Raw genomic sequence first — 27,960 nt, 5'->3', positions numbered from 1 at the left:
GGGGAGATGAGAAAGACGGGCGCGAGCCTGCGAGGATGAGGATGAGGACGAGGGCGAGGACGACAACGAAGGGGTGCAGGAAGAGGAAGGCGGTGGTGGTGGGTGGTGGACGGATTGGTGCGCTAACCTCCAACTCGAGGTACCCAGGTAAGGTACCTTGCCGAACCGTGCGTCTTATCGCGATACATGAGCCTTATCGCGTCATGATGGCATTTGCGTGCGACAGCGTGATACCTGGTACCTCAAGGTAGGTGCTTGACCTTTGCGCAAGTAATTCTGCCTACTATGTAACCAAGAAAGCAAGAAGCTTTGAAGGAGAATCCCAAAAGCCCACCTAACCTCAAGCAAGCAAAGCAAATGCATTTTGTGAAGCACTGAGGGCTGAAGGGTACGCAGTAAAGGGCGGGTGTGCGTGACCGACACCGGACTGGTACAGGCAAGGTATCCCTCTCCAATGAGACCCCCGTCGCACCACCACGCAACACCAAAAGGACCCCTGACCAGTGACCACGAGGATACGAGCGGGGGTGGTTGCGATGCACCTGCATTGGCTGTTCCGGAACGGCATATAGCTGGGTACGTATCGCATCGCGGCACTCATGGACTCCTCACGCCGAGCACTCGCACAATTGGGGAAAAAGCTCCACCGGGCAGCGCAGCGCAGAGCATCACGAGCCCCCAAACCCAAGGGTCGCCTAGGCAAAGCTCACGTTTCTCTGGTCACTTGCCCCCCTCAGAGTCCAGCAATAACAAACTACGGTACACTGTGTGTTCGTTTTCTGACTTCGAGTCAAGCACAAGGAGGATCGTCGTCATTCTTGTTGGAGTTGCGCCTTGGACAAATGACTGTCGTCCCCTGATGCATTATACGGTATACTGACTGAAGGTACTCCGTACACTTCAATAATAAATGGATTTGGAGAGGCAGACGCAAGCGCCCTCACTATATGCGACTCCTCCGCTCTCTTGTGGCCCCCTGGTCAGGCAGATAGACACACTACATCATCGACACCGACCCTGGCCACCTGGATCTGTCTGTCTTGGTCAGTCAGACTGGGGCACGTCGTGATCGTGGTTGCAACTCACAGTGTGAGTGAAAGGGAGCGAGAAAGAGACTTGGAGATACAAGAGAGAATAGAAAGGAGAGACTAAGAGGCACAGAGGGAGCACAGCTGTCGCCTCTCCATGCTGTCCTACCCGCAGCATCACAGCGCATTCACCCTAACCCAACAAACCATCAATCCACCAATCCACCGCCCACATCTTCTTCAACATTCCGAATCAGGAGAAGACCAAGCACCCCAAGCACCATCCCTTTTGTTCATCACCTACGGCCAGACCCATCACATACCTTACCTTGCCCTCCCGGTTTCCTGTGCCCTGTCACTTTGGATCTCCAACCATCAGTTGTGTTTGGATACGCAGTATGTACTCCCGCCTGCAGTGTATCCATAGGAATACCTAGCCGGCTGCATAAAGTATGTATCAAAGGCAACCACCGCCAGGGTAACGCAGCGCTTCGCTTCGCATACGGCAAGCCGCAGGCCGCAGTCCTGAGTCCTGAGTCCCATGCCGGCTCCGATTAATTAGGACTCACCACCTTACCGCAGTGATAGATTCCCGTCCTTGTCATTGACGGGACAGTCACTCACACTGGGTTCCCGTCCCATCTGGCGCTACTGCTGCGCCGCTGCTTGCTTCCTCCAGTCCCGATCTGATACATGCCTTGCGGTACCCACGCTACCTTACATTAGGTACGTTAACGTAGGTAGGAGAGGAACTTTGACTGTAGACAGCCAGTGACAGTCAAAAAGGGCTGCTACCGCGGCCAACCTGGAAATGTACGGGGGTACCTACGTACTTACCTAGGTACCCTAAGTAAGTACGTAGGTAAGGTAGACAAGGTTAGGTACCTCTCACGGTCTCACCTGCCACCAGAACCTCCAAGCGCCCTTTATCGCAATCAACAATTGGACCTTCCCCTGCACCTCCCTATCTAATCAGTAGGCCTTATCCACTCTGCGCCCCATCCACCCTTCGTCACTCGCTCCCGTCCTGCGCTGCCCGGCTGGCTCCAGGTCTGTCACTCAACCCTCTCTCGGCGCGTCCCTTGACCTTCTTCTACATCGCCTGCCCATCCCGTCCTGACCGCCCTCCACTCCTCTCACTCACGTCTCTCTCTCTCGCTCACCCCTTCGCCAACCTCGCTCGACCTTATCCTTCAGATATTCTCTCTTTCCACCTCCTACCTCCCTCTGCTCATCACATTCACGACATCCCCTCGACTTCTCTGCCCCTCCCCGGTTGCTCTCCGCGAAAGCCCTTTGTGCGCATACCTTACCACCAACATCTTACACCATCCACCGGCTGCCCGTTTGTACCGCCGTTTGCTTCGCCCATAACCGCCTCTCTGTCTCTCAGTCGCCCACTCCATCAGGGTACCTCTCGAGTACACAACGTCACGTCCTTGGTAGCTCCGAGTCATTAGCTTGACCTTGGATTTTGCCTGACTCTTGTCCTGAAAAAGGTACCTTTTCCCCTCCGAACTTGCTCCAAACTCTCCGATATACTCCCAGAGAGAGCCTCAAACGGCCTGGTACCTTCTCCTTGGCTTGCTTCCTAACGCTCACCGTCCACCCGTATTAGTCACATCTCTCTCGATACTTCCAGCGCCTCCCTCCTCCTCCAACTCTCTCTCCGATCACCGCTCGATCACCACGACCCCCCGAACAAATCCATCCTTGCCCTTCTTTACCTTCTTCGACTTTCGCTTCGTTCCCGGTCGCTTCGTCGACACAATCCTGCACCCACCCACGGACGCTACGACGGTCCTTCCCTTCTGCATCAACCTGGTCCGCGTGCACCCCGACCTATCGGATACCTGCCTGTCGCTGCCTTCACAGTCCCCTACCTTTCGAAGCACCGACACCAGGGTTCTGGCTGCTGCTCGTGGTTCTGCCTGATCTTCTCTTGCTTCTCTTTCGGCGCACCTTTCTTCCGCCAAATCTATCGAATAAAACCATCACATCTCCCTAACTTCGATCGTGTACATGACACCCCAGCCGGCCGACGTATTTCGAATAGCATAGGCCAAAGGCCTGACCTGAACGCTACCCCCGAAGTCGCATCCTCACAACAAGCAGCATTACAGGCAATCAACATGGCGGAACGGTTACCCACCTCGTCCTCTTCAGGACGCAGGCGACGCGAAGGCGACGCTTCTATCGGAGACTTTGTTATTGGAGGCGAGATCGGCAAGGGCAGCTTTGCCCAGGTGTACAGTGGTCACCACAAGGTTCGCCAGCTCCCCTGTCCGTGGTGTTGTCCTTGAGGCCTGTTGCGTGTATCACCATCTGTTGTCCCTCCTGATTTGCTCAAGTGCTATGACTCAACTTTGGCTTGCATTGCTGTGTTGCTCCAAATGTGCTAATTCTCTTTTGATAGAGCTCCAAGGCAACCGTCGCAATTAAATCAGTAGAAATGGGACGCTTGAACAACAAGCTACGAGAGAACTTGTACGGAGAGATCCAGATCCTCAAGACTCTTCGCCACCCGCACATCGTCGCCCTCCATGACTGCGTCGAATCAGCCACACATATCAACCTGGTGATGGAATACTGTGAGCTCGGTGACCTGTCATTGTTCATCAAGAAGAGGGACAAGCTAAGCACCAACCCTGCAACACACGAGATGGCGAGGAAGTACCCCGTTACCCCTAATTCGGGTCTTCATGAGGTTGTCACACGCCATTTCCTTCAACAGCTCGGCAGCGCTCTCAAGTTCCTGAGAGAGAAGAACTACGTTCACCGCGATGTCAAGCCTCAGAACCTCTTGCTCCTACCATCGCCAAGATTCAGGGAGGCACACTCCCGCCCGATCTTGACCGCCAGCCAGGATTCACTGATTCCTAATGCCGGTCTCGCTTCTCTTCCGATGCTGAAGCTCGCGGATTTCGGCTTCGCTCGTGTCCTCCCGTCAACGTCGCTCGCCGACACTCTCTGCGGTTCTCCCCTCTACATGGCTCCAGAAATCCTTCGCTATGAGCGGTACGACGCGAAGGCCGACCTGTGGTCTGTAGGCACGGTGTTATACGAGATGATTACCGGTCGTCCGCCATTTCGCGCCCGGAATCACGTAGAGCTCTTGCGAAAGATCGAAGCTGCCGAAGATCGGGTTAAGTACCCCAAGGAGCTCGTGGTCAGTAAAGAGCTGGTCAAGCTCATCGGCAAGCTTCTCACTCGTAACCCGGTCGAACGCATGAGATTCGAAGACTTCTTCAACGATCCAATTTTGACAGAACCCATTCCAGGCACTGTTGAAGATGATGCGCCGCCGAAGCCCGAGGCAAAGGCGTCGCGCGATCTGCGGTCTCTCGGCAGGTCCGATTCCACATCGTCGTTATCACGTCGGCTCTCTCTTCGCCGGCAAACAGAGGCTGAGCCTGTACGTGAGCAAGGGGAGTCAGCAAAATCGCCTCGTGAGAAGCCTCTGAGATCGCCGAAATTGCCCAGTCCCATCGAAGGGCGAGCCCAACAGGCCATTGATGCTGCACCACGTCCAGGCCAGTCTCCCGGGCAAGAAGTCGGGGAGGGACTAGGAATTCGTCGTCCGCCTATGGCCCAACCCTCCACTTCTGCACCAGCCCGGCCACACAGACTCTCGAATGCAGCTCTCAACCGGCCTTCTGCACGAGCCTCCGCCTCCCCGCCGACATCGTACTTGAACGATAATCCGACAAGGAACAGACTTCGTCCAGTCACCGAGCGGAGTGTCACCGAACAAGAGAAGGCGGCTCAAGATGTGGCATTTGAACGAGACTACGTTGTGGTCGAAAAGAAGCATGTTGAGGTAAACGCGTTTGCTGATGAAATGGCCGCTAACCCACGTCTCACGTCACTCTCACCAAAGACTGGCCAGATGATCCGCCGAGCCACGCAACAGGGACCGCCTACCTCGACGACCGGCGCCGGCCGAGTCCAGCCATCCAGTGCAGTTCAAATCGCTTCAGGCAAGGGGCGTCCCGGTCATGAGAGCCGCGATTCGTACGACGGGAAGAATTTCTCCGCCAGCCCGACAACTCAAGGCTTTATCGCCAAAGCTATTTCGGACGCCAGCGTACGATTGTTCGGATTCAAGGTACCGCAGCATGTGCTGGGCGGAAAGGGGGCGTCCCCTCCTCTGTACAGCCCATTCCCTGCCTACCCTACCCCTTCGGGCCCCGTCGGCCTCATCGGCGATGGAAAGCAAAACGCACCGGCCGACGAAGATGCGCGAGCTGTCGGCCTCATCGGCGATGGAAAGCAAAACGCACCGGCCGACGAAGATGCGCGAGCTGTCAAGCTGATCCAGGATTTCGCTCACCGAAGTGACTGTGTCTATGGATTTGCCGAAGTCAAGTACAAGCAGCTGTTCCCTCTCGCCCCGTCAATGGAGCACGGACTCGGTGGTACGCCGACTGATCAAATCACTGGCGATGAGGACGGCCTTACAATCGATGCCGAGGTTTCCTTGTCGGAGGAGGCTTTGGTCCTGTACGTCAAGGCTCTGACGCTGCTAGCTAGAGCCATGGATGCTGCAAGCCTATGGTGGTCACAAAAGACGCGTGGTGATACAGCATCTGCGGCAGAGGTTTCCAAAGAGGGCCTCGCTCAGCGCATCAACTCTACCGTTCAATGGGTTCGGACTCGCTTCAACGAAGTTTTGGAGAAGACCGAGGTTGTCCGGATGAAACTCATTGCCGTCCAGCAAAAGCTTCCTGAGGATCATCCTAGCCACCCAAGTAACCACGGCGGAGTCTCCGCTTCGTCAGCTACTTCAAGCACCCCCGATGTCTACCTCACGCCAGGCATTAGTGCGGAGAAGTTGATGTACGACCGAGCCATTGAGATGAGCAGAACAGCCGCCATTGATGAAATTACCAATGAGAACCTTGAGGGTTGTGTTACGTATTATGTCACGGCCATTCGGATGCTGGAGGCTGTTTTGGACAACGACGAAGACGCAGTAAAGCGGCGCTACTCTAGCTCAGGCAAGGAGTTGCCTCGCGAGGAGACGTCTAGTGATCTGGACAGCGACGACCAGCTGGCCGTGAATCGGAGTAAGTGATGAGCAGCTGTATTCATGTTTTCTCATGGCACTCACATTTGGCAGTGATTCAAATGATTACCGCACGTCTCTCAACTGTCCGCAAGAAGATGGCCATGATTGCAGAGGCATCGAGATCGCAGCAGGCCGCGCAGCTCCAAGGCCGCAGACGTAGCGGAGATGTGACGCCTCGCAGCGTGCCATCGCACGCGTCGTAAGGCGCAAGAAATTGACAGGGAGAGCATCGCTCTTGTTTCACTGGAAAACAAAACGTGAAAAACCAAAAATCACCAGCCTCGCGGCTACGAATTATTGCTTTATTTGATTCTGAGGAATTTTGGCCAACAATGGCGGACTCGACACTCATATTGCAGCGGGTGTCACAGGCCGGAATACTCACATCACTTTTCATACATCGGCGTTGGGGAAATGGGAATTCGGCATTACTAGGGCTTCACACGGGTTTTCGTCTTTCACTCATACCTCATCTCATTGGCGTTGGGAATCTGAGGCTGCGAGCTCACTGGCGGTGTGGCCAGACAATCACGTTGTTTCTGGAGTCCGCACGAGTGCAAGGAAGGGCAATCACAGGACGTTGAACCGGCATTGCAGCTTGGCTCTCACTGAGTTCTTTCTCATTAGGTTAGGAGGTCTATCGAGGGATGGCAACGGGCGAACTTGGCCGCCTGTTGAGCACGAAGGATGATGGATACCTTTTGAAGTACTGCTGGCGGAGACAGTTTGGTCTTTGCTTTATAGTCGTCAATATTGAGAAAATTTGCCTGCCATTGAGAATTGTCCTACTACTTTGGTAACGTGGATTTGACGCTGTCTGGCTCAGCCTGGAGAGACACTAATTGGCACCATCTACTCGTTCAAATACTGGTTCCCGCTCTGTTTCTCTGTACAAAGTAAGGATTCAAACCTCGGACGACTGTATGTCAACTTCACTTCCCAATATCTTTATCTCGAACCTACCTCACCGTAACCCCTGCTGTTGCCCTTCGCCTCTTACCTCCTCTACCAATATTCTCATCTTTCCTCGCGTGCGAATCATTCCCCATCAGCCGGAAGTACTTTACACGCAAGGGCCTTTACCGATCTGAATCCCTGCCCTCACCCCATATGCGCAGCTGATGGGCTGCCGTTCCGCGCCTTGCGAACGCGGGTCTGCGAGCTTGCGCATCTCGGTTTTGTTTCAGTCGCTGAGTCGGAGGTAAGCTTTTGGCACGAATGTGTGCTGTGTAGTCTCCCGCGAGGTTCCTACCTTGGATGCGTTGGTCGTCTTGGTCTTTTGGCCCTTCAGGCTTATGCGCCGTGACGACAGTGTTAGCGTCGTTACGTCTCCTTGTCATCATCATTGTTTTCGTGGCCTTTGAGTGGGGTCTGAGGTTCAATGTAGGACCCCTGCTGTTGCTGTTGCTGGAGGTGAAGTTCTTCTTCCTCCTGTCGTTGAATCTGGATATTACCATCGTCATCATCATCTTGCCCAGTCCGGCCACTCATCTGCCGCCGCCCCCTCCATTAGATCTGGTCCAACTCAATGGTTTGTCAAGAAGATTGTGGTGACTGCTCAGGCTAGTTCAAGTTTGTCGATACAGGCTAAATTCGAAAGTTGTGATAACAGGGAATGGGTTCGACGGCGTTCTACTTGAGCCTGGTATCATTGATGGAGTCGATGGCTTGCTTGAATGCATTCTTCATGACGTCCGAGAAATCATGGAAGACAGTATTTCTTCATCTGCGAAGATTTGCATAAGACCACAAGGCATTGTTCCTTGACCAAGAGCAGCAAAGCCGAGTCCTGGAATAGTACATCTTGGTTCCTATTTTCTGAAGGAGAAGATGATCGTGACACGACCTTTGTAAAGCACACGGTGAGAGGGATGAATGGTACGATATTGCAGACCGCCTCAAAAGTTCTCAATGAACAAGGTTCGAAATTTTGTGCAAGGTCACCTTCCTTCCACCCTTCGTCGAACGAGAACCCCCATGTACAACGCACCTTACCTAAGAAAGTAATAATATCCCACTTATTGGTTTCGGCATCTTACTAGATTTTATCCGTAACTTTAAAGGCACGGCAAGTCAACCTTGACGGCATCACGCATTTAGTACCAGAAAGCTTGTCAGTGAGGTCAGGATTCTCTCCATCAAAGCCGAAAGCCGAATAGGGAGTTCCGCACCGCGGCGTCGCGGGGCGGGTGGCCCGAAATGGCAAACAACCGAGATCCGATCATGATTCCCGATGACAGAATTCCGGATGATGGAAGGATCTGCAAGGGGGGCCCGGCGGCGCTGCGCCGGGGGCAGTGCCCGGGCCCGCCCGGGAGATTGTCATACCTACTCCTGTACCAGAACCTCGGGTCGGGCACCAACGAACGTAATGCAACTCATTGCCGGCATAGTCGGGGTAGAAAGAAACTTCTGACAAATCTTTGCCTCCGGCCTCCGGAAAACAAAGAAAGGGAAAATGCGACTCTGATCGCAGTTCTACTATATCTGGCATCCCGTCATGTCGCGCTCGTTCTCGGGCCGCTTATTGCTCAACCTTAGTTTCCGTACGTTAGTACCTTACCAAGCAATGTGCTAGGCATGTCGAGGTAACTCTAGCCAAACCAAGATCTGCCGAGGGACGGCTCTGCGAAGTCAAAGTTCCCAAACCACACCCCCATTGAGTCCACAAAGTTCTTTGCCGCTGGTCGGCTCGACACTGGAAGCCGTGATTGGATCAAGTCAAGGGTCCCAATCGCGTGTGTGGAGTCCGAGTAACCGCTGGGGGGAGAAGGAAAATCAGGAAAAAAACCGAGAGAACTCCATGATCCCATCATACTACTCGGGCGCGCGGGGTGTGACGGGAGGGCGATAGGTTCGTGTCAAAGAGCAACCATACCTAGCCCCCCCCTTGACTCGCTCTCAGCTCCCCCTTCACCCCGCCAAGGATAGGCGAATTTATACTTTTGCGAGATAGGCAGGGCAAAGACGAACGGACTTTGGCAGTTTGTTTCCTTCCGGTTTCCCCGGGTATGCCGGATTTATTGGCACAAGTCAACTTGTGCGCCTGATTCTCCGCGTATTGACTCCGCCTCTGCATGTTAAACACCACTTGGAGTCACCTGTTTTTTTTTTCCTTCCCCCTTCTCCTCACCTCCCCTCTCAGAAAAAATTATACCCAAAACTCGGGGGAGGTTTCTTTCTTGGAAGTTTGCTAGATAAGGTAGACTCGGTACCCAGAAGAACGCCCCGAGAGATCAGTAATTACAGTTTTTCCCTCGCAACCCACTTCCCCAAACTCCACATACAAACGCAGACCAAAAAAAAAAAAAGACGATGCCACCACCGCCAGATCTATCCCGCCACGTCCTCCCAGACGCAGAGGCACGGGAGATCTTCACCAGCAAGATCCTCCCCGCCGACCTCCCCGCGACCCTCACCCCGCACCCCCGCCGGTCCCGGCCCCTGGCCGTGCTGATAGTCGGCCAGACCGGCGCCGGCAAAACCCGCTTGGCGCCCGCCGTGCTCGACGCCATGACCCGCATCCACCCGCCCGCCCACCTCATCGCCGACCTCTACAAGGCGCACCACCCTTCCTACGCCGCGCTCGTCGCGTCCAAGGACCCGTCGCAGGCCGCCCTCGCGAGCCCCGCCACGGGCACCGACGCCCGGCGGTGGCTGGCCATGGCCGTCGCCGAGGCCGTGGGGCGCAGGCTCGACGTGCTTCTCGAGAGCGCGTGCCGGCACCCGGATGATTTCCGCGAGCTGGCGCGCGCGCTTGGGGCGGGGGGTTACCGCGTCGAGGTCGTCGTCATGGCTGTGCCGGCGGCGCTGAGCAGGTTGGGCATCCTGCACCGGTTTCACGAGAGGTTGCCCGAGGCCGGGCCGGCGGGGGGTCTGCCGATCCGGCTTACGCCGGTCAAGATCCACGACGATTCGTATGGGGGGTTGATGAGCGTGGCCGAGTGGATCGACGAGGTGGATTTCGTGGACCAGGTGCTGGTCGTGCGGAGGGGGAACCTGGTTGCGTTTGCTGACGAGAAGACGACGACGACGACGACGACGGCAGGCGGGAAGTTGCGGGGCAAGGTTGCCGAGGCGGTGGAGAGGGAGCGGAGGCGGCCATTGACCGGGGAGGAGAGGGCCGTCGTGGTGAGGGATCTGGAGAAGCTGACGGCGCGGGATGCGCGGTCGGGGGAGCTGGTTATGGGGTTGCTTGAGCCGCTGTTGGTGGATGAGGAGGATAAGGCGTATCCGGAGCTGCGGCCGTTGGTATTTCCTCCTGGGGGGCCGAGGGAGGCGATGCTCACTTTGGGTGAAGAAGCATGATTGGGAGCTGTTTTTGTTTTTGTTTCTGGATAGAGTGGTATTGGGTGTCACGTTTTTTGCATGTAGCGAAGCCCTGGATGGATCGAGATCACACGACGATGGCATCTGATAAGGGCACGGTAGAGGGAGGCATTTGCTGGTAACGCTTGGGACGCGACAAGATGGTGATTTTTTGGGGGAAAGATATATCATGTTCTTGGATGCATCCTACTTGCTTCGCATTTTTGTCTTCGTCTCCATTATTTCGTGAACAAGGCGACAGTCATGATGTACAGTGAAACGAGCCGTACAAAAGGTGCATGCCGTGGAAGTAGGAAGAATTATGTCTCCGTACGCCAACAGAGTTGGAAGGAACTTGTCCGATCACTTTCTTGAAAACTGCTTCTACATGACTTTTATCGATGTTCGAAGTTGTGTTAGAACCTCGCCATTTTCGCGCAACTACTCGTTTCTGATAGCTCTCACAGCCAATGCGCCTCGGTTGCTTGGCGTGAACGGAAACAGATATTGTACTACCTCAGATACTAAGTAGAAAACGTCCATGTTTGTCACTCGCGATTCTCTGGGTTGGAATGCCCCAGATGAGTCAGCTCCAGGATTTTGTGGTCTGTTAGGGGGGCTTGAGATGCTCGACCTACGGTGCCTTACCTATCCAATACGTCACCGGTGACCGGTACATTCTCAAGAACGATCCAGAGCTAAGCTCCAAACGCGGGAAGCTATAAGGTCAATAAAGGAAGCTTGCAAAGCTCTCAAGCTCCCCTGTTCAATCCCAATAATATAACTCAATTCAACTCGATTCTATTTTGTTTCTTCTTTCTCATCCAAAATACTGTAATTCTAAGCAACCGATCGACCACTATCCGCCAAAAAAATGTCGGCCTCGATTCGCTCCCTCAGACTGGCGCAGCGCGCACCGCAGATCCTCTCCCGCGGTACTGCCGCAACCCGCATCACGCCACTGGTACCCATACACCAACAAACCCGCCTCTTCAACACCGAAACGGCACCAATCCTCTACTCCGCCCACGCCAAAGTCGTCGGCGCACGAACGGGCCACGTCCAGGGCGACGACCTCGTCGTCGACCTGACCATGGCCAAAGCCCTCGGCGGCGCCGGCGACAAGGGAAAGACCAACCCGGAAGAGCTCTTCGCCGCGGGCTACGGCGCCTGCTTCCAGAGCGCGATGAACGCCTCGGCGGCGAGCTTGGGGGTGACGATGCCCAAGAAGCCCGAGGACAGCGTCGTGGATGCGACCGTGCACCTGGTGGGCGATATGAAGAAGCTTGATATGGGGCTCAGGGTGAATTTGAAGGTTCGGGTCAAGGGTTTGAGCGACGAGGAGGTGCACAAGGTTGTGGAGAGGGCGGAGGAGGTGTGTCCGTATAGTCGGGCTACGAGGGGGAATGTCGCTACGACGATTGAGGTTGTTGAGTTTGAGGATGGGGGCGCTGCTGGTGGTGAGGCTAAGGGAGGGAAGAAGAGTGATGGTCAGGCGGGCGAAAAGAAGAAGGGCGGTTCGGATAAGATGTCTGGTGTTGAGCCCAAGGGGCACAGCGATTACCAGTGAGGGCGAAGTTCCGTTGCGTATGTAATACTACCTGTATTATTCCCAATTGCATGATGCGCAGATCATAGAGGAATGGAAGCGTACCTATGCAATTCAGTGTTCACACTGCGAAACATAAGTGGTCTGCACTGAGAGCACCACCCGTGGACCGCATTAGGGGCTCGGTTCGCTTGGTCTTGTCCTTCACTTGGAGTAAGGTAACTTCAGAAAGGCTGGCTGGGACTCGGAATACGGGTATGAGCTGGCAAGAAAGGTGAAGCAATGCTCGTGGGGTCTTGTCTTTCTCCGTGCTTTGGTCATCTGAAGGGCGAATGCGGCCTCAAGCGCTGCCAATACACCCGGTTCCGGAATTGGCCCCACCCCGGATATGAGTGGAACCCGGATGGCCCGCCTCGGTAGGTACGTAAATGCCGGCGTTGATCCGGTGCGGGGCGAGATGGGAGCTGAGGACGGGATGAACGGAGCAGAGGACCTGGAGTGCCTGTCAAATGACGGGAGCTCAGGGCAGAGGACCAGTGAGGTCAAGCCAATTGAGGGCACTTTACATGCTTGCCGTGTAGGTCCTGGACGTTCCAACACTTTGGTGAGGGACGAGGAGCTTAAGGTGGCAGTGTGGGGTCTGTGTGGATTACATAATGCGGTAGTAGGGTTGGCTGCCCTACGGAGCTCAACCACTAAAACTTCCCCTCCAGGCGCGTGACAGTTGGAGGAAGGAAGTTTCATCACCAACATCTCTCACCAAGGAAGAGTAAGTACTGCCCCCATCCCCTGCCCGCCACGCCTTTTGCGATGTCGTCAGCGCCAATCCCGCAAGGAATTGGAGAGCTTGCGGCAAGCAATTGGCAGGGTTGATATTTACGCGCGATGCAAATCAATCGCTAACATGTCGCAGCTTCGTCATTCAAGATGAGAGCTAAGTGGAGAAAGAAGCGCGTGCGTCGTCTCAAGCGTAAGAGAAGAAAGATGAGGGCTCGCTCGTAAGTTTTACCACTCGATATCATTGATGCGCGGGTCGTGGTCTGACAGTTTGACAGCAAATAAACAACTCGCCCCCCCTCCCCTCGACCTGACCATCTTTTGAGATGACGGCAAACAACAACTCACGCGACTCGCAAAAACGGATATGCCACAGCCAGCATTCGTCACCAGCGACTCAGTCTGTCTCGGCTCGCTCGAGACTTCTACATTCACACGACGGATTGGAACTACGGGACTTGGGGTCATGATTTGAACGGCGCGCATGTCTGGAGACGCATTGAGAATTCGACGAAGAATGGAAACCCGACAATATGATCGGTCGAGATGACGATATGATGAGGACGCGGTGTTTATGGAACAAGACCGCAGGAAGCATGATGTCTTGACGCAACGCGGATTTGGAACTGGGATCAGGACTTGCATGACAATTGAAAGGCAGATACTTGCTTCCTCACAAAATCAAAAAGTGAATTAAAAACTCCAAAACTAAAGACCCTTTCTGAGTGACTTTGAAGATATCCTTTGATTTTGTCCATCGCTTTGCTTCAATTGCAGCGTCTGCAAGCTCATACCTAATTTCTTCAATTTCATCCCGTCAGTTTGAGTGCGACAACCGAGCTGTGACGTTTTGTCGACCCAGCTCGAGTGGGGTCGCCTGCAGTAGACGCTCCCGCACGCTTGCTGCTAGGCCGCACACCGCCTGCCCCTTAGGGACAATCCAACGCCGGTTTGCCGACTTTTTTTTTTTCTTCCCTCCACCTCAGTCTGTCTCTGGCCTAGGACCCCTACAGAAAATATTTCCAGAGGCCGTCGCCATCCCACCAACGGCAGATCACCACCCGAGCCTAGCACAAACCTCAGATCACCGACGCAAACATGGCGGACGCAAGTGCACGAAAGAGAAAGCGCGACCTCGACGGTTCATCCAAGTCTAAGAAGAAGCAGGCCACCGAGCCTTCCACAGTTGTCGTTTCTTCATTCCAGAGACCTCAGCTCTGCCCACCAGTACTAGGTACGGACGATCTGGGCCTCGTCAGCCTAACAATTGCAGTCGCAGACGATCGCTAACATACCGCAGCTTCTTCTCCCGGTTTTCGGTTAGCGAAGGGTGTGCAGTTCAACCCATACGTCAAGCAAGATGCCTCATCCGTCAAGCGACGATCAAAAACCCCCGCAGTGTCGCAGGATCTCGTTCTGCACTCCAATACCCACCAGACGATGGACTATACAGCGAGAGAGGACGGTATCAGCGACAGCCAGCAGGCCTTGAAGCACTATGTCGGCATTTACGACCCCGAGACCGGCAAGCTTCAGGTGGTGGAGGCGAAGAAGATGGTGGTTCGTGGTGTGGCCAGAGCAAAGCATGCATCAGAAGAGGCCATGACGGCGCCGGCAGATTACCAGGTATACCCAATTACGCGATACAAGGGTCCTTGCAAGACAATTACTAACGCCGAGCAGAGCTTTTACGATCTCAAGAAAGACCTTGGCCAGACGTTTGGTACGAAGAAGGCCAAGAAGGCTATCGAGTCAGTCGCCCTCAACGCCATCGCCCCCGGCAAATCAAGAGACAGCGCGCCCGAGAAGCTCGACACGGCAGCAAAGGCGATCCTGCAAGAGATTGGCGGCGTCACCGCGACAATGGCATCGCGCGAGCAGCTGCAGGCCGTCGTCGACGAAGCCAAGCCCGTACCCAGGCCCAACCTCGAAGCGGAGGCGATCCAGGACGTCTACGACCCCGACGAGTTCATCGGCCGCGAGATTCTGGCGGCGATCCCCGTCAAGGACTGGATCGACCCGGCAAAGAAGGGCGAGGAGATTCTCTGCTACTCCAGGCACGTGGCGGGCCGCGTCAAGAAGATTGCCGACTCGGGTAACGTCACCAAGATGCGCCTCCTGCGCTACTTTTACTTCCTCTTCACATTCTACACCATGGCGACGCCGGGCAAGCAGCGCGGCACGAAGCGTATACCGCCCCGGGATAAGCTCAAAGAGCGCATGGAGCCGGCGCCGCAGGTGGTCATCGAGCACATCCGGCGCAAGTTCTCCGACGGCGGCGAGATGCGCAAGTTCCACATGGACCTGCTCATCACGCACTGCTGCGCGGTCGCGTGCATCATTGACAACTTTGAGGTGGAGACGTCGAAACTGCGCGAGGACCTGCGCCTCGACCAGAAGGACATGAATAACTACTTTTTCGAGATTGGCGCCAAGGTCAGGCAGGGCGCCTCCAAGGAGAAGGGGGTCAAGGCCCCGCACGTGGCCAAGCTCGCGCTGCCGCTCAACTTCCCCAAGCTCCGATCTGTCGCGCCGAAACGCCGTTAGGGTGGTGAAGCGGGCGACGGTGACGAGCCGAGGACGCCGGAGAGGAGGCGGCTTCGCGAGGCGATTAGGATCAGATCGGTTTGATTGCTCGCAGACGGGTGTAGAGCGATCCTTCCGGCGGATGCCTCTATGGCATTGTGGTGAGGTTGAGAAGGGCTGTATTCCTTACCTTTTGAGGTTTAGGAGGCGGTGGCCAGGGGACGTTTACAAAGAATGATGGGAGTCTGCTGTTGCTGGCACTCATAACGATACACATACCTACCTTACGTACGCGATACTCTCAAGAAGTAGATGGGCGTATAATTACAAAACGCTACGCTGCATAGGGGGCCCGGAGTCCAAAATTTTGAATCAAAGAAACAATACCTGTGACTGATATTGGACCTGATGTGTAATCCGGTGAGAGTTGTATGAAGCAATGTATCGTTCGTTGTTGGGTGCAATGGAGCGCTAGCACCCCGCAATGCCACCCCGACCTGCCGAGGCATCTCGGTGCAGTGTGGGGTCCGGGGTAGCCAGACCTTCCCACCCTGGTGCAGTGGCCACTTGATGTTTGATAAACCCGACGACCTCCCACCCCTAGCTTAAACTCAACGTGGGATTCAGTATCGACATCTCATCTCAATTGACACTTTCAACAACATCTCATTGCCTCAAGTTCATACTTACAAGAAAGAACCAACGCCAGTTGCATCAAGAAAAGGACACATCTGATCAAGACAGTTCTCATCTACACACAGCACAATGGCAAGCCCCGAGGACTCCGTCATCTCCCTCGAGTACCGCGGCCGCGTCGCGCTGCTCACAATCGACAATGACCGCAAGCTCAACGCCCTCGCCCAGCCGCAGTACTACGACCTCGCCCAGAAGCTCCGCGAGATCGCTCTGCACGACGAGGTTTTCGTCACCGTCCTCACGGCCAAGGGACGCTACTTTTCTGCGTGAGTTTTTGCAACATCTTCTTTTACCTTGGCTTATTCACTGCTGTAAAAACTTCTGTGGTGAATTAGACCTCGGCTTAATCTCATACCGCGGCTGCGACTCCCAACAAACTCTCATGAGAAGGCCAAGCTGTTCAAACAGCCATTCCCACCTCTAGACCCAGCGCATCAACCGGATGAGAAGATGAAGCACCAAGCCAGCCAAACAAACAAATAACCCAAATGAATGCTAACTAAACTCAACCACAGCGGCGCCGACGTAAGCATCGCCCGCGCCTCCCCCTCAGGCCCAGAAGCCCACAAGCACTGGCTCCAATCCTTCGTCGCCTTCAACCTAAACATCACCCAAGCCTTCTACACCCACCCCAAGATCCTCGTCGTCGGCCTCAACGGGCCCGTCATAGGCCTCTCCGCCGCCTTGGTGTCCTTCGCCGACTTCATCTACGCCACCCCCGCCACCTTCCTCCTCACCCCCTTTTCGTCCCTCGGTCTCGTGGCCGAGGGCGGCGCCTCCCGCGCGCTGGTGCAGCGGCTCGGGATCTCCAAGGCTAACGAGGCGCTGATTATGAGCAAGCGGATCTCGGCGGAGGAGCTGCTGCACACCGGGTTCGTGAATAAGGTGTTTGAGACGGGGAAGGGGGAGGATGCGAAATTCAGAGAGTTGGTGCTGAAAGAGGTTGACGAGAGGTTGGGGGAGCATTTGATTGGGGATAGTTTGACGGGGATCAAGGCGCTGATTCGGCGGCCGGAGATGGATGCGATGGATAAGCAGAATTCGCAGGAGGTGTTTGCTGGGTTGGAGAGGTTCATGAGGGGGATTCCGCAGGAGGAGTTTAGGAAGATTGCGAGTGGTGAGAAGAGGCATAAGTTGTGAGGTGGTGGGGGTAGAGCTTAGCTTGAGATTGCGAGGAATGTCGTCTGATGTATAGATCGTCTGAAGAGAGAAAGATATAGTACAACGTCTTCATCAAGTCATGGACCACTTTCAGACTCGGCATATGATGGGAATTTCATCCATGATCTACTCGTGGGGGGTATCTATATACAAATTCTCAACTTCACAAGAGACCGAAAAGCAGGCTCGTCTTCTTGTGGTACTCCTGCGACGACTTGCCTATCCGCTGGCGCGCCCCGTCACCGTCCAAGCCCGTGTGTTTGAAGATCTTGTCCTCCAGGCTCGCGAGGTCGTTGTTGCTTTGGCTTGCTGTTGGGGCATCGAGGTAGCAGCGGAGGAAGGACACGTCGTAGAGCCATTGGATGAGGAGGTCGCGACGCTGTTGGGCTAGAACATCGTCCACCTTTGCGGTTGTCTTGACAGGCGTCTCGGCTGCCTCGGTTTCCTGTCTTGTTTCTTCCTCTTCCTTTTCTTCTTTGTCTTCTGCGACAGCATCTTCTGGCTTTTCCTCGCCTGAAGGAACCTCCGGCTTCTCTGCTTCAGATGCTTCGACCTCCTTGTCATCACCATTCTCCTCCGCCGAGTCCTTGGCACCATCATCCGGCTTCGCATCAGAGGCGCCCTTGGTGACATCCTCCGCAAGGTGCGCCTCCAAGGCCTCAAGCCACATCTCGCCCAACTGCGTCCCGAGATGCCGCTTAATCACGCCCACGGCCACCGCGCTCCAGAGATCCATACCCGCATCGCCCATCTCCGTCGACACGTCCCGCAGGAGCTGGAACACCCTAGGCGAAGGCTGCGTAGGCAGCTCGGGACTCCCCTCCCACAGCGGCCGCCCGACAACAGTCTTTTGCGTGAGCGCCCTGCCCTTGAACGTTTCTAATGGCTGCGCGGCCACGGTGGTAGCCAGCTGCTCGTGCAGCGACGGGACAACCTCCAACCCGAATCGCTTGACGGCGTCGAGCTTCGGCAGACCCTCGCGCACGTCGCGCAGGATGCGGAGGAGGTACATGGCCACCTTGCCGCTATTCTGCGCACCCTCCCTGGACCGCCAAAGACCCGCGAGCTTCCCGTCCAGGTCCGCAAAGGCCTTGACCAGCGTCGCGTCGAGCTTCTCGTGCAGCGTCCGCGGGTCCTCCCTGCTGAGCAGCTGCTGCCTCGCCTCGATCGTCTCCTCGTCCTCGATCTCGTCAATGTCGTTGTCCCACCGCTGCCGCTTGAGCTGCTCCACCACCTCGCCCACCTCGTCGATGATGTGCCGCCACGACTGGAACCCGCTGACGGCCTTGGACACGGCGTCGTTGCGGCCGTGCAGCCGCGCGACGAGCTCTTGCAAGAAATGGTCCGCGCCGTGGATCAGGTCGATGTCGAACCCGCGCACGTTCCACAGATCGACCCCTTCGTCCGTCACGCCGTCCTGCCACGAGTCCAGCGTCGCCGACACCTCGGACCCGACGAGGTGGAGCTTGTTGACCTTGGTCTCGACGACGCGGAGCATGTGCCCATTGACGGCGCCGCGCAGCTCGTCGAGAATCTCCGAGGGGTCGAACCCGCGCGCCTTGCCGCCCTCGCGGATCCAGAGCTGCAGCACGCTCGTCCGCAGCTCCGTGATGGCCTTGAACTCCGTCATCCGCTCCATCGTCTTCCTGAGCCCGTCGACGAGGACCTCGCCGCCACGCTTCGCCCAGCTGAAGAGCATGTCGCGCGCCTGCGGGCCGTCGAGGTCATCGTGCCGCACAAAGGGCGTGAAGAACTGGATCTCCTCGCCGCACCACCGATCGTAGACGTCGAGGCGGAGGCACTCGAGCGTCTTGAGCGTCGCGTCCGCCAGCAAGGGGCTCTTTTTGAGGTTCGACAGCGCGTCGGACAGCTTGAAGGGCACCAGGGCCTGCACGTCGAGCAGTGTCTTGGTGTACAGCGTCAGGCTCTTGAGCACGTCCGCCGTGCTCCTCTGCCGCTCCTTGGCGTCTTCGACGTCGAAGGCCAGGGCCATGGCGGCGCCGCGGACGCGCAGGAAGTGGTTGACGACATCGCGTGCGCCGGAGCTGGTGGCCAGGCTGTATGCGCAGAGCGCCTTGAGGACGTCCTGCTGCTTGACGGACTCGCCCGTCCGCTCCAGCAGGGTTTCGATATTCCGCAATAGTCTCCTCCTCAGCCCGCCCAGGCTCTTTTTCGCGGTCTCGACTGTGTGCCCGACGTCAGCTTCCAGGAGCAGCGCCTCTTTCTCCGCCTCTAAGCTCTTCACCAAAAGCCGGCTCAGTACCAGCACCTTGCTGGCAAGCACGACCCTATCACCCCTACTCAGATCCTGGCTTCCGACACCAGCGTCCCCAGAGCCACGGAGCACACGTCCTACGACGAGCCCGCAGGCCTCGAGCAGCCTCGCCCTGGCAACCACGCCGGTAGCCCCGCCGTCCAGCTCCCTCGCGCTCCGCTCGAACCCGCCCAGGCCCGTCACCTTCTTTCCGACTACCCCGCGGCCGCAGCGCCCGCCCATACCGCCGAGGACGTTCTGCACGGCGTCGTTGTCCTTGCGCATCTGGACGATTGTGTCGGCGGTGCCGAGGAGGTCGCGGTAGGAGCTGCCGACCTGGGTGCGCAGGCGGCTCGCCTTTTCGTCGATCTCGACATGGAGGGCTCTATGGATGCCGCGGATCTGCGGGAGGGTGTAGGTTGACGAGAAGACTTGGGCGGAGGAGGTGAGGGTTGAGAGATCGGGGGTCGCCATTTTGGTGGTGGTGGTGGTCTTTCGACGATGGTTTCGGATGGGGTCGTTATCGGTGGTTCGTCGGATTCATTGAGTTTTCTTCGTTGACGGATTTATCTTCTGCTGGTTTTTGGATGTTCGTGAGGCCTTTGCGCTGGTCGTGCGCCTGCCTTTTGGTTGGCAATTGTAGATGTGTAGTTGAAAGCTGGAGCTTGGATGTTGAAGCTGTTCTGGCCACATGGAATGGGATTTGGTGGGGCCAGCTTTCTCGAGCTTCGGCACCCTGCAATTTACCCCAGCTCACATTTCAATCTCACTTACAGTGCCAGTCTCCCTCCCTCACATTGAGCCACTCACAACCACATATCGATGCACATTGGTAGTCTTCTCAATTGAGAGCACATCATCAGAAAGAAACGCTCCAATTTTGTAAACTTTTGAAATCCAATTGTATTACGTGAAGGCACCGACGACAACGTAACTCTACAATTTCCTCGCCCTGACAATGCCCGTCGTGATACCAGACATCTCACCACCGTAGCCGCCCTTGGGCTCGCCTCCCTTGTACACGGCCTTCATGCTCCTCAGCTTCTTCTGCTTCTCCTCGTACTTCATCCTCTTCTTGACGCGCGGGTTGCGGTTCTCCTTCTTGCGCTTCGGCGTCAGGCCCTTGTTCTTCTCGATCGCGTACGTGATCTTGCGCTTGCCGTCCTCGCCGACAATCTCCTGCTCCACGATGCGGTCCGCCTTGCTGGCCGCCGCCAGCGCCGCGCTGTAGGCCGCCTTGTCCGCCTTCTTCTTCTTGGAGGAGGCGGCCACCATGTCGTAGTACTCGTCGTCCCCTTCCTCGCGCAGCGCCGCCGCCGTCTTGCCCTCGTTGTCGTCGTCGCTGTCGCCGTCGCCGAGGTCGGCACCGAATTTCTGGCCGCGGGACTCGGCTTCGCGGTTGAGGCGGGCCTGGCGGTCGCGGAGACGCTCGCGGTAGGGGATATCCGCGTCGCCACCGGCCGCGGCGCCGGCGTCGGCGCGCTTGTTGGCCTTTTGGACGATTTGCGAGGTGTAGAAGCGCAGACTCTTCTTGCGGGCGGCCTTGTCCGCGGCCGTCCGGGCGTCGAGGACCTCCTCCTCGCCAAAGTCGGAGTTGTCGCCCTCCTCCGTAGCCTTGGCGGCCTTCTTGGTCTTCTTGCTGCTCTTCTTGGACTGCTTGAGGAGGTCGTCGAGGTCGGCGAGCGACTCCTCGATGGCAGCGGCCTTCTTCTGCGCCTGCTTGTTCTTGGACTTGGCCGCCTTCTCGAGTCTGCGCTGTCTTCTGATCTCTTCTCTCGCCGCGGCGAAGGCGTCTTCGTCTGCGTCGCCGGCGGGCGCAGCGCTGATGTCCTCATCGGCGGAGGATACCTCCATCGAGTCGTCAGGCCGTACTGGCGCGGCGTTCTTGACTTGCTGCCACGCATCGCGGCACTCCAGCAGCGTCTCCATGACGTCGTGATCGCGGAGTTCGGCGGGGTCGAGCGTCTTTTGGGCTGTTGAACCGTCGCGTGCCGGGGATGTGAGGATGGCAAAGTAACTTGCCAGTGCGGCGACGTAGCAGCCGAGGATCCAGTACTTTACGGCCTCGAGCGACTGACTCGACTTGCCGTGGGCGTCTTTCTGCAGGATGGCCAGTTGTGGCTGCAGGGTCTGGAACTCGTTCACCAAGTGCTCGAACTCGGGGTATCTGCTCTGGAGGATCTTTGTGCGCTGTTCGGGGCCCATGTCGTCGGTGATCTCGACGTCCTTAAGAACCTCTGTGACAACGTCCTGGTCCTCTTCGTCCTCCTCGGCAGCTGCCAGCCATTCGCCCTCGTCGAACAGGAAATCCTCCTCGGACATCTTGGCCAGCTTCTTCTGCTGGAGGCGCTTAGCCTCGGCCTCCTCCTCCAGCGCATCGGCCTCGGTCTCGATTTGGTCGGCATTGTAGTACTCCTTCTTTGAGGAACCCCACCAATTCGGATCGTTCTCGTCCTCCGCGCCTTCGACCTCTTCCTCGGCCTCCTCCTCGGCCGCAGCAGCCTTGCCCTTCTTGGATTTCCGGGCGGGCTTCTTAGTCTCTTGGTCGGAATCGTCGCCGTCGTCGAGGTCCAGGATTTCCTCGTCCGAGTGTTCCAGGAACTTGTCCTCCTCGTCGGCCTTCCTTCTCCTCTTGGACTTGGGGCCCTCGTCGAACATGATCTTGTCGCGGTTCAGGAAGTACTCGTCTTCTGAATCGGCGACATCTTCGTAGCTGGTGATGGGGCCCAGGCGGGCATCGGCGGGGTCGAAGTCCTTGGGACCGGTGCGCTCATTTTGGCCAGAGGCCTTTCTCTTCTTCGCCATCGTGACCGTTTAATTTGACTGAACAGATCTGGGGTCGAAGTGTAGGGTGGAAGGGTTGGTGCGAAAGTCGATTTCGGTGATGAGAATCGGGCGTTGGATGGGGCGGGATCTCTTTGCTGCACTTTGACGGCTACGAAAAATGTTCTTGCGTCCGTCGAGCGCAGAACTTTTTAGTGGAGATGGATTGGCAGGGATGTTTCTCATTGGTCTTGAGCCTCAACCTAACGGTGGGGTCCACACTCAGTCGTCCACGGTCAAATCGATGCAAGTCACCAACATGTCACTCAACTATCACCGTCTCAAGCACATTATTTGCTCTGCTCATTTGAGGATTTCACAAGAACTCACAACTCAAAAGTCTGATATTCATGGTTCTTTTCAGATGGAATAAGATTCAGTCTTAAGCTGGTCAGAAGAGAGATATGAGGATCTAAGACTACCTCACAACTATACACTTGGTACTTTCTTAGCGGCGCAAGCTGGGTCAACATGCTCAGTTGATCAAGAGCCGTTTGACCTGAGTACCTTACAAAGTATTGAGCAGAAATATACGTTGTATGAAAATCATACTGAAATCAACAAGCTTTCGAAGTGTCAGCACTGCTGTAAATCAAAATTGCAATCAGGAGGACTAGCCCAAGCTGGCCAACCTGTCATACCATTCCACCTAGACGAGCGCCGTCAGCAGCCACTTGAAGGTACAATTTACCCCACCAGGAACGACAGGGACCTGGATCCTAATGGCTGCGCACACCCACGCACCTTACTGGACCATGTCTACGAATACCTTAGGGGAGCTACTCCAACTACAACGCCTCGCGCGTCTCGAGCAATTCATCACCGACAAAGCCGGAACATAAAGCCACGACGGCTCCCACTCTCCCCTTTCCAATCGCCCTCGACCATCTTCTCTCCCAACTCGAGAGGTATGGAATACGCGTCGCAAGCTCTCTGGATAGCCCTGCCTGCCCTCGCAGCAGCCCTTCTCGCATCCGCAATGGGTCTGTTCAACTGGAAGAATCACATGCCCGTCGATGGCAAGGTAAGCTCAATTCCTTGAATTCCCCCCCCTTTTATTCACACACGCATACTCACCCGCACTCTTCCCCAGACCGTCCTCTTGACCGGCGCCTCCGAGGGCATGGGCCGCAGCGTCGCCCTCCAGCTCGCCGCAAAGGGCGCAAACCTCATCCTCATCGCCCGCAACGCCGCCCGCCTCCAAGAGCTCGTCGCCGAGTGCAAATCCGCCGCCAAGAACCCCTCCACCCAGCGCTTCACCTACATCACCGCCGACATCACAAAGGAAGACTACGCCACGCCCCTCCTCGCCGAGGCCACCGCCTGGAACGGCGGCCGCAGCCCGGACGTCGTCTGGTGCATCGCCGGCATGGCCTCGACCGGCTTCTTCACCGAGGTGCCCTTCTCCGAGACCCGCAGGAACATGGACGTCAACTTTTACGGCACCGCCGAGATGGCCCACGCCATCCTCCGCGTCTGGCTCGCCCCCGAGGCCCCCGTCGAGGCCGAGCCGCGCCACCTCATCATGACCACCAGCGTCGTCGCCTTCTTCACCGTCGCGGGGTACGCACCCTACGCCGGCTCCAAGTGGGCCATCCGCGGCCTGGCCGACACCCTCTCGCAGGAAGTCGAGCTCTACCCGCAAAATGTAAAGGTCCACGTCGTCTTCCCGGGGACCATCACGAGCCCCGGCCTGGAGAAGGAGAACTTGACCAAGCCCCAGATCACGCACCAGCTCGAGGAGCTCGACCCCGTCCAGTCGCCTGACGAAGTTGCCAGGGCCGCAATCAAGGGACTCGAGCGCGGAGACTACTTTGTGACGGTAGCGTGGCTGGGTAGCTTGATGAGGTGGAGCGGTCTTGGCGGTTCCCTGCGCAACAACTGGGTCGTCGACACGCTGGGCATCTGCCTCTCGTCCCTGGTCTGGATCTTTATCCTGCCCGATATGTTGAGGCAGATTAGGAACTACGGCAGGAAGCACGGGCATCCTGCGACGTATGATAAGCCCCAGCCGAAGCCGAGTTCATGAGAACTCGATTTTTGAGCTAAACAAATGAAAGATAATTGATACCCCAAAATGTTTATTATTGACAACTCCAGTATCACCCTATGGGTCTACTGCGTTTCTCTAACACCATACAACCCAGGGTCGGTGGCTGACCATGGAGTATAATCCCGGGTGACTTGACCCTTTTCACGCACCAGTCCCTGTCGGTGGCTGATCAATGTGTCCATTAAAGACTTGCGATAGGTGCGTCTCCGTCCGGACAGTCAACGGCTGCAAAGTCGCGAGCAAGTCCTTGTAATCCTTTGTCTCCAATTGAGACTTGAGGTGCTGTTGAGTCTTTGTACTACATGTGGCGAGAAGCGAAGCAGGTGTTAGCAAGCTACAACATGTATCCCAGTGTCGTGTAACAGGGAGGAAGCGAGGAGGCCTCAGCTGTGTCGTTCGCAACAAACTCACGTACCGTAACCACAATGTCGCCAACCTCCTATCCATAACCTCCCTCAAAACAGCACAGCTCTGCAACTCCGCCTCCCCAACCGCCCTCTCCCTCTGCGCTTTCGCAAACCCCTCCAAACTCCTCACAACCTCCTCCCTCCTACCTTCCTCCGCCGCCCAAAAATACACAACAGCGACCGCGCTATCCCGAGAGTCCTTCCCGGGATCATCCTCCCGCTTTAACCAGCCGCCAGCGAGGTCATAGTGATGCAGATCGTAGTCCGGGCTGCCGATGCCCTGGACGGTCTTTAGCAGCTTCTGCTCGTCCGCGAGGCGCATCTCGCGCTTGAAGACGTCGGTCGAGGTGTGGCCGAGGAAGAAGCCCGCCGGGTGGGTGTACCCTTCGAGGCCCCAGAGGGTGTCTGGCTCGGAGGCGGAGAGGTCGTGGCCCCAGTAGTAGCTGTTTCCAAGGGGTTCGGTTGCGGAAACGGCGCAGAGGGCTACGAGTCTTTCTTTCCACTGGCGGGGTTAGCCGTGTGTAGGGTAGGTGCGTGAGAGTGCCTTGAAGGCTTTGAGAATTCAACTGGAAAGGTTGCAGGTTTCTTGCCTTTTCCAGGGAGCCATCTGACCCGACGACACGGGCAACTACGAAGAACAACGGGCACGACATTCTGGTTCAGTGGTTTCAAATGTAAGTTAGATGGGATTCAACGTCGACGAGGGCTCCTCTGCTGCAAGACAAGCTCTGCCATGTAGACCATGGTTTGCTTCACATATTAAAGCCTCACATTCTCAGATATTTCGCATCGGCTGCTCATTCCGACGGTAGATTCCAACATTCAGTGAGTGCGGGGGAGAGCTCTTCGGGTTGGCATCTGGGCTTACCCCGCGGTTCGGTATGATTATCTCCAACGGCGTAGTCACCAAATCAGTCCGTCCGACGCTTTGAGACCTTGTACAGCTACTTGGCGGAATATTCTGGGTAAAATATTCGATGACTTTGCCGCGTACATAGCCGGCCAGAATCACGGGAGCTCGTAATGAGGCATGTTGCGGGAATCCTTTTCCCGATTACGTGCTCCTGTCGCTTGGGAAGCCGTCTTGACCGTGCCAGCACGGTAAGAGACATGTAGGCAATTATACGTTCTTCAAAATATTTCCAATTGTGAATTTAGCTACACTCATGACTCGACAGTGTCACGCCTTCCCAATTTGGGCCAAGTGTCTGGTGGTACGATACCAAGGAACCGGGTTCAAACAGTGATTGATGAAAACGTGTGCTAGTAAAGACTGTATATTGAACTTCATGGCAACTCTTATGTCTAAATCAAGGTCTAGTCTACAGAGGGAATTGTTTTATAAGTCTTCCACTCTACTGTCCAAATATTTACTGGTCCAAGAATCCTCAAAGTAGGAAACCCTCCGGGAGGTCAGGCCCTGCGGCAGAATCGTTCAGTGAGGCCGATATCATACAAGAGTCGTCCGTGGGAGGGGAAACTCACCCCAGATGTGAAGGCTATCAGGAGACGCCTTGGAATGGTTCGGCGGGTGCGAACTATTCATCTGATCGCCGTCGACGTAGTGCTCAAAGATGAACTTACTAGGATCGAACCTGTGGAATTATTCATGTAAGTCCTCACGGAACCAATCCCGCTAAAGGCGCCAAAAGTCCCTATGTGGACAAAAAGTGAATGGGAGGGAAAAGACTCACCAATAGTCAAAGATTTGGCTCCCCATGACATGCCGCCCAACGCCCCAGCAGTTCTCGTATCCCCGCTCACGAAGCCAGTCGTGGCCGAGAAACTGCAGATCCGAGTCATGGGTCTCGAATGAGGCGTGGTGGACGTGGAATTTTGGGCCTTCAAAGAAGAAGAAGGAGTGGTGGTCCACGAGTTCGTCGCCGCGATCGAGTCGCAGAAAGACTGTGACGTTGCGTCCGGCTTCGTCGTGTACGAGCTACTCTCTCGCTCGTGAGTTACTTTTCTTGAGTCCCGAGATGATACAGAAGGGGCAAGATGATGGAGTGTATTTGACTTACGTCGCTGGGGATGAAGTTGAACCGAGTCGTGAAGAAGTCGTATGTTTGCTGGAAATCCGTCACGCACGCGCCAAAGTGTCCCAGCTTATGCACCGGTGCCGGGCCTATACACTATTAAGTTTTATGAAGACACAGCAGTTTAGATTTCAACATACCTTTATCAAACCGCTGGAATATGCCCGCTTCTCTATGTTTTTCAGTCGGCTGCCATTGTAGTCAGACATCCAAGTTACTCCATCATCACACGGTAGTGATGACAACAGAAACACGTGTATACATACAAAATTGAAGTCTCGCTCCGGGAAAACCGTCGCCTTCTCACGCATAACCTGCCCGAAAACAAGATGAAAGGGAAACCTATCAACACCGCCCTCGAACGTCACGCACCGGCCCCCGCCAGGGGCCTTGCTCAACTCGTACGGCTCAGAAGCTCCCGGGAGTGTCTTGGACGCATACAAGAGATCCTCCTCTGACTCAACGACAAAGGCTGCGCCGCCGAAGCCGTCTTTGGCGCCGGCTTCGGCGCAGAGGACGAAGGGTTCGGGCCCGTAGCCCCGGTAGTATACGCGGGTGCCCTCACGAGAGGCCTCTACGAAGCCAAAGTCTCGGAAGAAGGCTTCGGCTCGCTCGAGGTTTTGGTAGGTGTAGTTGATGTGTGCTATTCGCACGAGGTTGATTTTGCGGATGGGAGCGGTCATCTTTGCTGTTGTGGTGTAAGTTGGAGCTTGATTAGGTCTCTGGAGGCGGGGATAGTTTGTCCTTGATTAGATTTGCACACAAAAGACACATCGAAGCAAGGAAACGCTTGGAATATTGGCATTGTGAATGAAGTTATGAATTGATCGAGTTTTATTGTGCGTTCTGATGGAAATGTCTGAATGAGCATGGTGTCTACCTATCCGAGGTAGACCGGAGCAGCGTCGTCAGAGACCGTGCTCTACTTCTGTCTGTCTTGGAGAAAATTACCCCGACGCAACACAATTGCGTCAAACAACAATAGCCCGTCGCATCTGTCCGCGGAACGGAAATACTCACCATGCATCGTTTCATTCGGATTTACGACGCTTTGATGCTGCGAGATAACCGGCCGAGTTCTTCTTTCGTATATGACGAAATTCGATCGTTGTCATCCATTCGTGAGAACATTTCTTCGGCGGGAAGCCCTGTGTCATAATCTTACTATCGCCACTTACACCGTCACTGCTCACAAAGGCTAAGCAACAATCCCAATTCAAAGTCATTCTGGATCTCTGAAAATGACGATGCCGGAGAACATCGCGTCAGCG

The 27,960-nt window shown here is 55.9% G+C and overlaps 9 protein-coding genes across 9 annotated transcripts; 5 read left to right on the top strand and 4 right to left on the bottom strand.

The window, feature by feature from the left end:
* Window positions 1–3,160: 3,160 nt before the first annotated feature.
* HER10_EVM0003866 (uncharacterized protein) lies at window positions 3,161–6,302 on the top strand (the record flags this gene model as incomplete). Its single annotated transcript, XM_035473529.1, has 3 exons — window positions 3,161–3,295; window positions 3,445–6,097; window positions 6,151–6,302. The coding sequence occupies 3 exons, from the start codon at window positions 3,161–3,163 to the stop codon at window positions 6,300–6,302; spliced, it is 2,940 nt and encodes a 979-aa protein (XP_035335875.1).
* A 3,112-nt stretch (window positions 6,303–9,414) lies between these two features.
* HER10_EVM0010185 (zeta toxin) lies at window positions 9,415–13,047 on the top strand (the record flags this gene model as incomplete). The annotated part of the gene is made up of 3 exons (XM_035479653.1): window positions 9,415–10,393; window positions 11,883–11,944; window positions 13,012–13,047. The coding sequence occupies 3 exons, from the start codon at window positions 9,415–9,417 to the stop codon at window positions 13,045–13,047; spliced, it is 1,077 nt and encodes a 358-aa protein (XP_035336456.1).
* Window positions 13,048–13,739: 692 nt separating this feature from the next.
* On the top strand, window positions 13,740–15,478 carry HER10_EVM0013137 (A49-like RNA polymerase I associated factor). The gene is made up of 3 exons (XM_035482504.1): window positions 13,740–13,967; window positions 14,034–14,359; window positions 14,417–15,478. The coding sequence occupies exons 1-3, from the start codon at window positions 13,832–13,834 to the stop codon at window positions 15,278–15,280; spliced, it is 1,326 nt and encodes a 441-aa protein (XP_035336729.1). The 5' UTR covers window positions 13,740–13,831; the 3' UTR covers window positions 15,281–15,478.
* A 407-nt stretch (window positions 15,479–15,885) lies between these two features.
* On the top strand, window positions 15,886–17,095 carry HER10_EVM0005529 (enoyl-CoA hydratase/isomerase; the record flags this gene model as incomplete). Its single annotated transcript, XM_035475142.1, has 2 exons — window positions 15,886–16,221; window positions 16,471–17,095. The coding sequence occupies exons 1-2, from the start codon at window positions 16,025–16,027 to the stop codon at window positions 17,093–17,095; spliced, it is 822 nt and encodes a 273-aa protein (XP_035336046.1). The 5' UTR covers window positions 15,886–16,024.
* A 119-nt stretch (window positions 17,096–17,214) lies between these two features.
* HER10_EVM0005547 (uncharacterized protein) lies at window positions 17,215–20,029 on the bottom strand. The gene has a single exon (XM_035475160.1). The coding sequence runs from the start codon at window positions 19,842–19,844 to the stop codon at window positions 17,280–17,282; it is 2,565 nt and encodes an 854-aa protein (XP_035336048.1). The 5' UTR covers window positions 19,845–20,029; the 3' UTR covers window positions 17,215–17,279.
* A 277-nt stretch (window positions 20,030–20,306) lies between these two features.
* Window positions 20,307–22,239, bottom strand: HER10_EVM0006874 (Sas10 domain-containing protein; the record flags this gene model as incomplete). Its single annotated transcript, XM_035476447.1, has 1 exon — window positions 20,307–22,239. The coding sequence occupies exon 1, from the start codon at window positions 22,173–22,175 to the stop codon at window positions 20,307–20,309; it is 1,869 nt and encodes a 622-aa protein (XP_035336166.1). The 5' UTR covers window positions 22,176–22,239.
* A 751-nt stretch (window positions 22,240–22,990) lies between these two features.
* HER10_EVM0005691 (short-chain dehydrogenase) lies at window positions 22,991–24,267 on the top strand. The gene is made up of 2 exons (XM_035475297.1): window positions 22,991–23,217; window positions 23,287–24,267. The coding sequence occupies exons 1-2, from the start codon at window positions 23,104–23,106 to the stop codon at window positions 24,220–24,222; spliced, it is 1,050 nt and encodes a 349-aa protein (XP_035336058.1). The 5' UTR covers window positions 22,991–23,103; the 3' UTR covers window positions 24,223–24,267.
* Window positions 24,268–24,387: 120 nt separating this feature from the next.
* Window positions 24,388–25,306, bottom strand: HER10_EVM0013442 (uncharacterized protein; the record flags this gene model as incomplete). Its single annotated transcript, XM_035482799.1, has 3 exons — window positions 24,388–24,544; window positions 24,662–25,096; window positions 25,266–25,306. 3 exons carry the CDS (start codon window positions 25,304–25,306, stop codon window positions 24,388–24,390), a joined length of 633 nt encoding a protein of 210 aa, XP_035336761.1.
* A 735-nt stretch (window positions 25,307–26,041) lies between these two features.
* HER10_EVM0010235 (trihydroxytoluene oxygenase) lies at window positions 26,042–27,372 on the bottom strand (the record flags this gene model as incomplete). The annotated part of the gene is made up of 6 exons (XM_035479702.1): window positions 26,042–26,073; window positions 26,139–26,248; window positions 26,348–26,592; window positions 26,675–26,778; window positions 26,830–26,878; window positions 26,956–27,372. The coding sequence occupies 6 exons, from the start codon at window positions 27,370–27,372 to the stop codon at window positions 26,042–26,044; spliced, it is 957 nt and encodes a 318-aa protein (XP_035336460.1).
* Window positions 27,373–27,960: the final 588 nt, after the last annotated feature.

The sequence above is a fragment of the Colletotrichum scovillei genome (assembly GCF_011075155.1).
Source record: "Colletotrichum scovillei strain TJNH1 chromosome Unknown Contig00003, whole genome shotgun sequence".
In the NCBI taxonomy this organism is placed as follows: Eukaryota; Fungi; Ascomycota; class Sordariomycetes; order Glomerellales; family Glomerellaceae; genus Colletotrichum; species Colletotrichum scovillei.
Note: the sequence above shows the minus strand (reverse complement) of the source record. Positions and strands in the feature narration are given on the sequence as shown.

Excerpts from the sequence above, each read along its gene's own strand:
- HER10_EVM0005547 (XM_035475160.1), bottom strand. The coding sequence starts at position 19,844 with ATGGCGACCCCCGATCTCTCAACCCTCACCTCCTCCGCCCAAGTCTTC.
- HER10_EVM0013137 (XM_035482504.1), top strand. The coding sequence starts at position 13,832 with ATGGCGGACGCAAGTGCACGAAAGAGAAAGCGCGACCTCGACGGTTCA. Across the intron at positions 13,968-14,033 it reads GCTCTGCCCACCAGTACTAG|CTTCTTCTCCCGGTTTTCGG; the intron begins GTACGGACGATC and ends AACATACCGCAG. Across the intron at positions 14,360-14,416 it reads CGGCGCCGGCAGATTACCAG|AGCTTTTACGATCTCAAGAA; the intron begins GTATACCCAATT and ends AACGCCGAGCAG.
- HER10_EVM0005691 (XM_035475297.1), top strand. The coding sequence starts at position 23,104 with ATGGAATACGCGTCGCAAGCTCTCTGGATAGCCCTGCCTGCCCTCGCA. Across the intron at positions 23,218-23,286 it reads ACATGCCCGTCGATGGCAAG|ACCGTCCTCTTGACCGGCGC; the intron begins GTAAGCTCAATT and ends ACTCTTCCCCAG.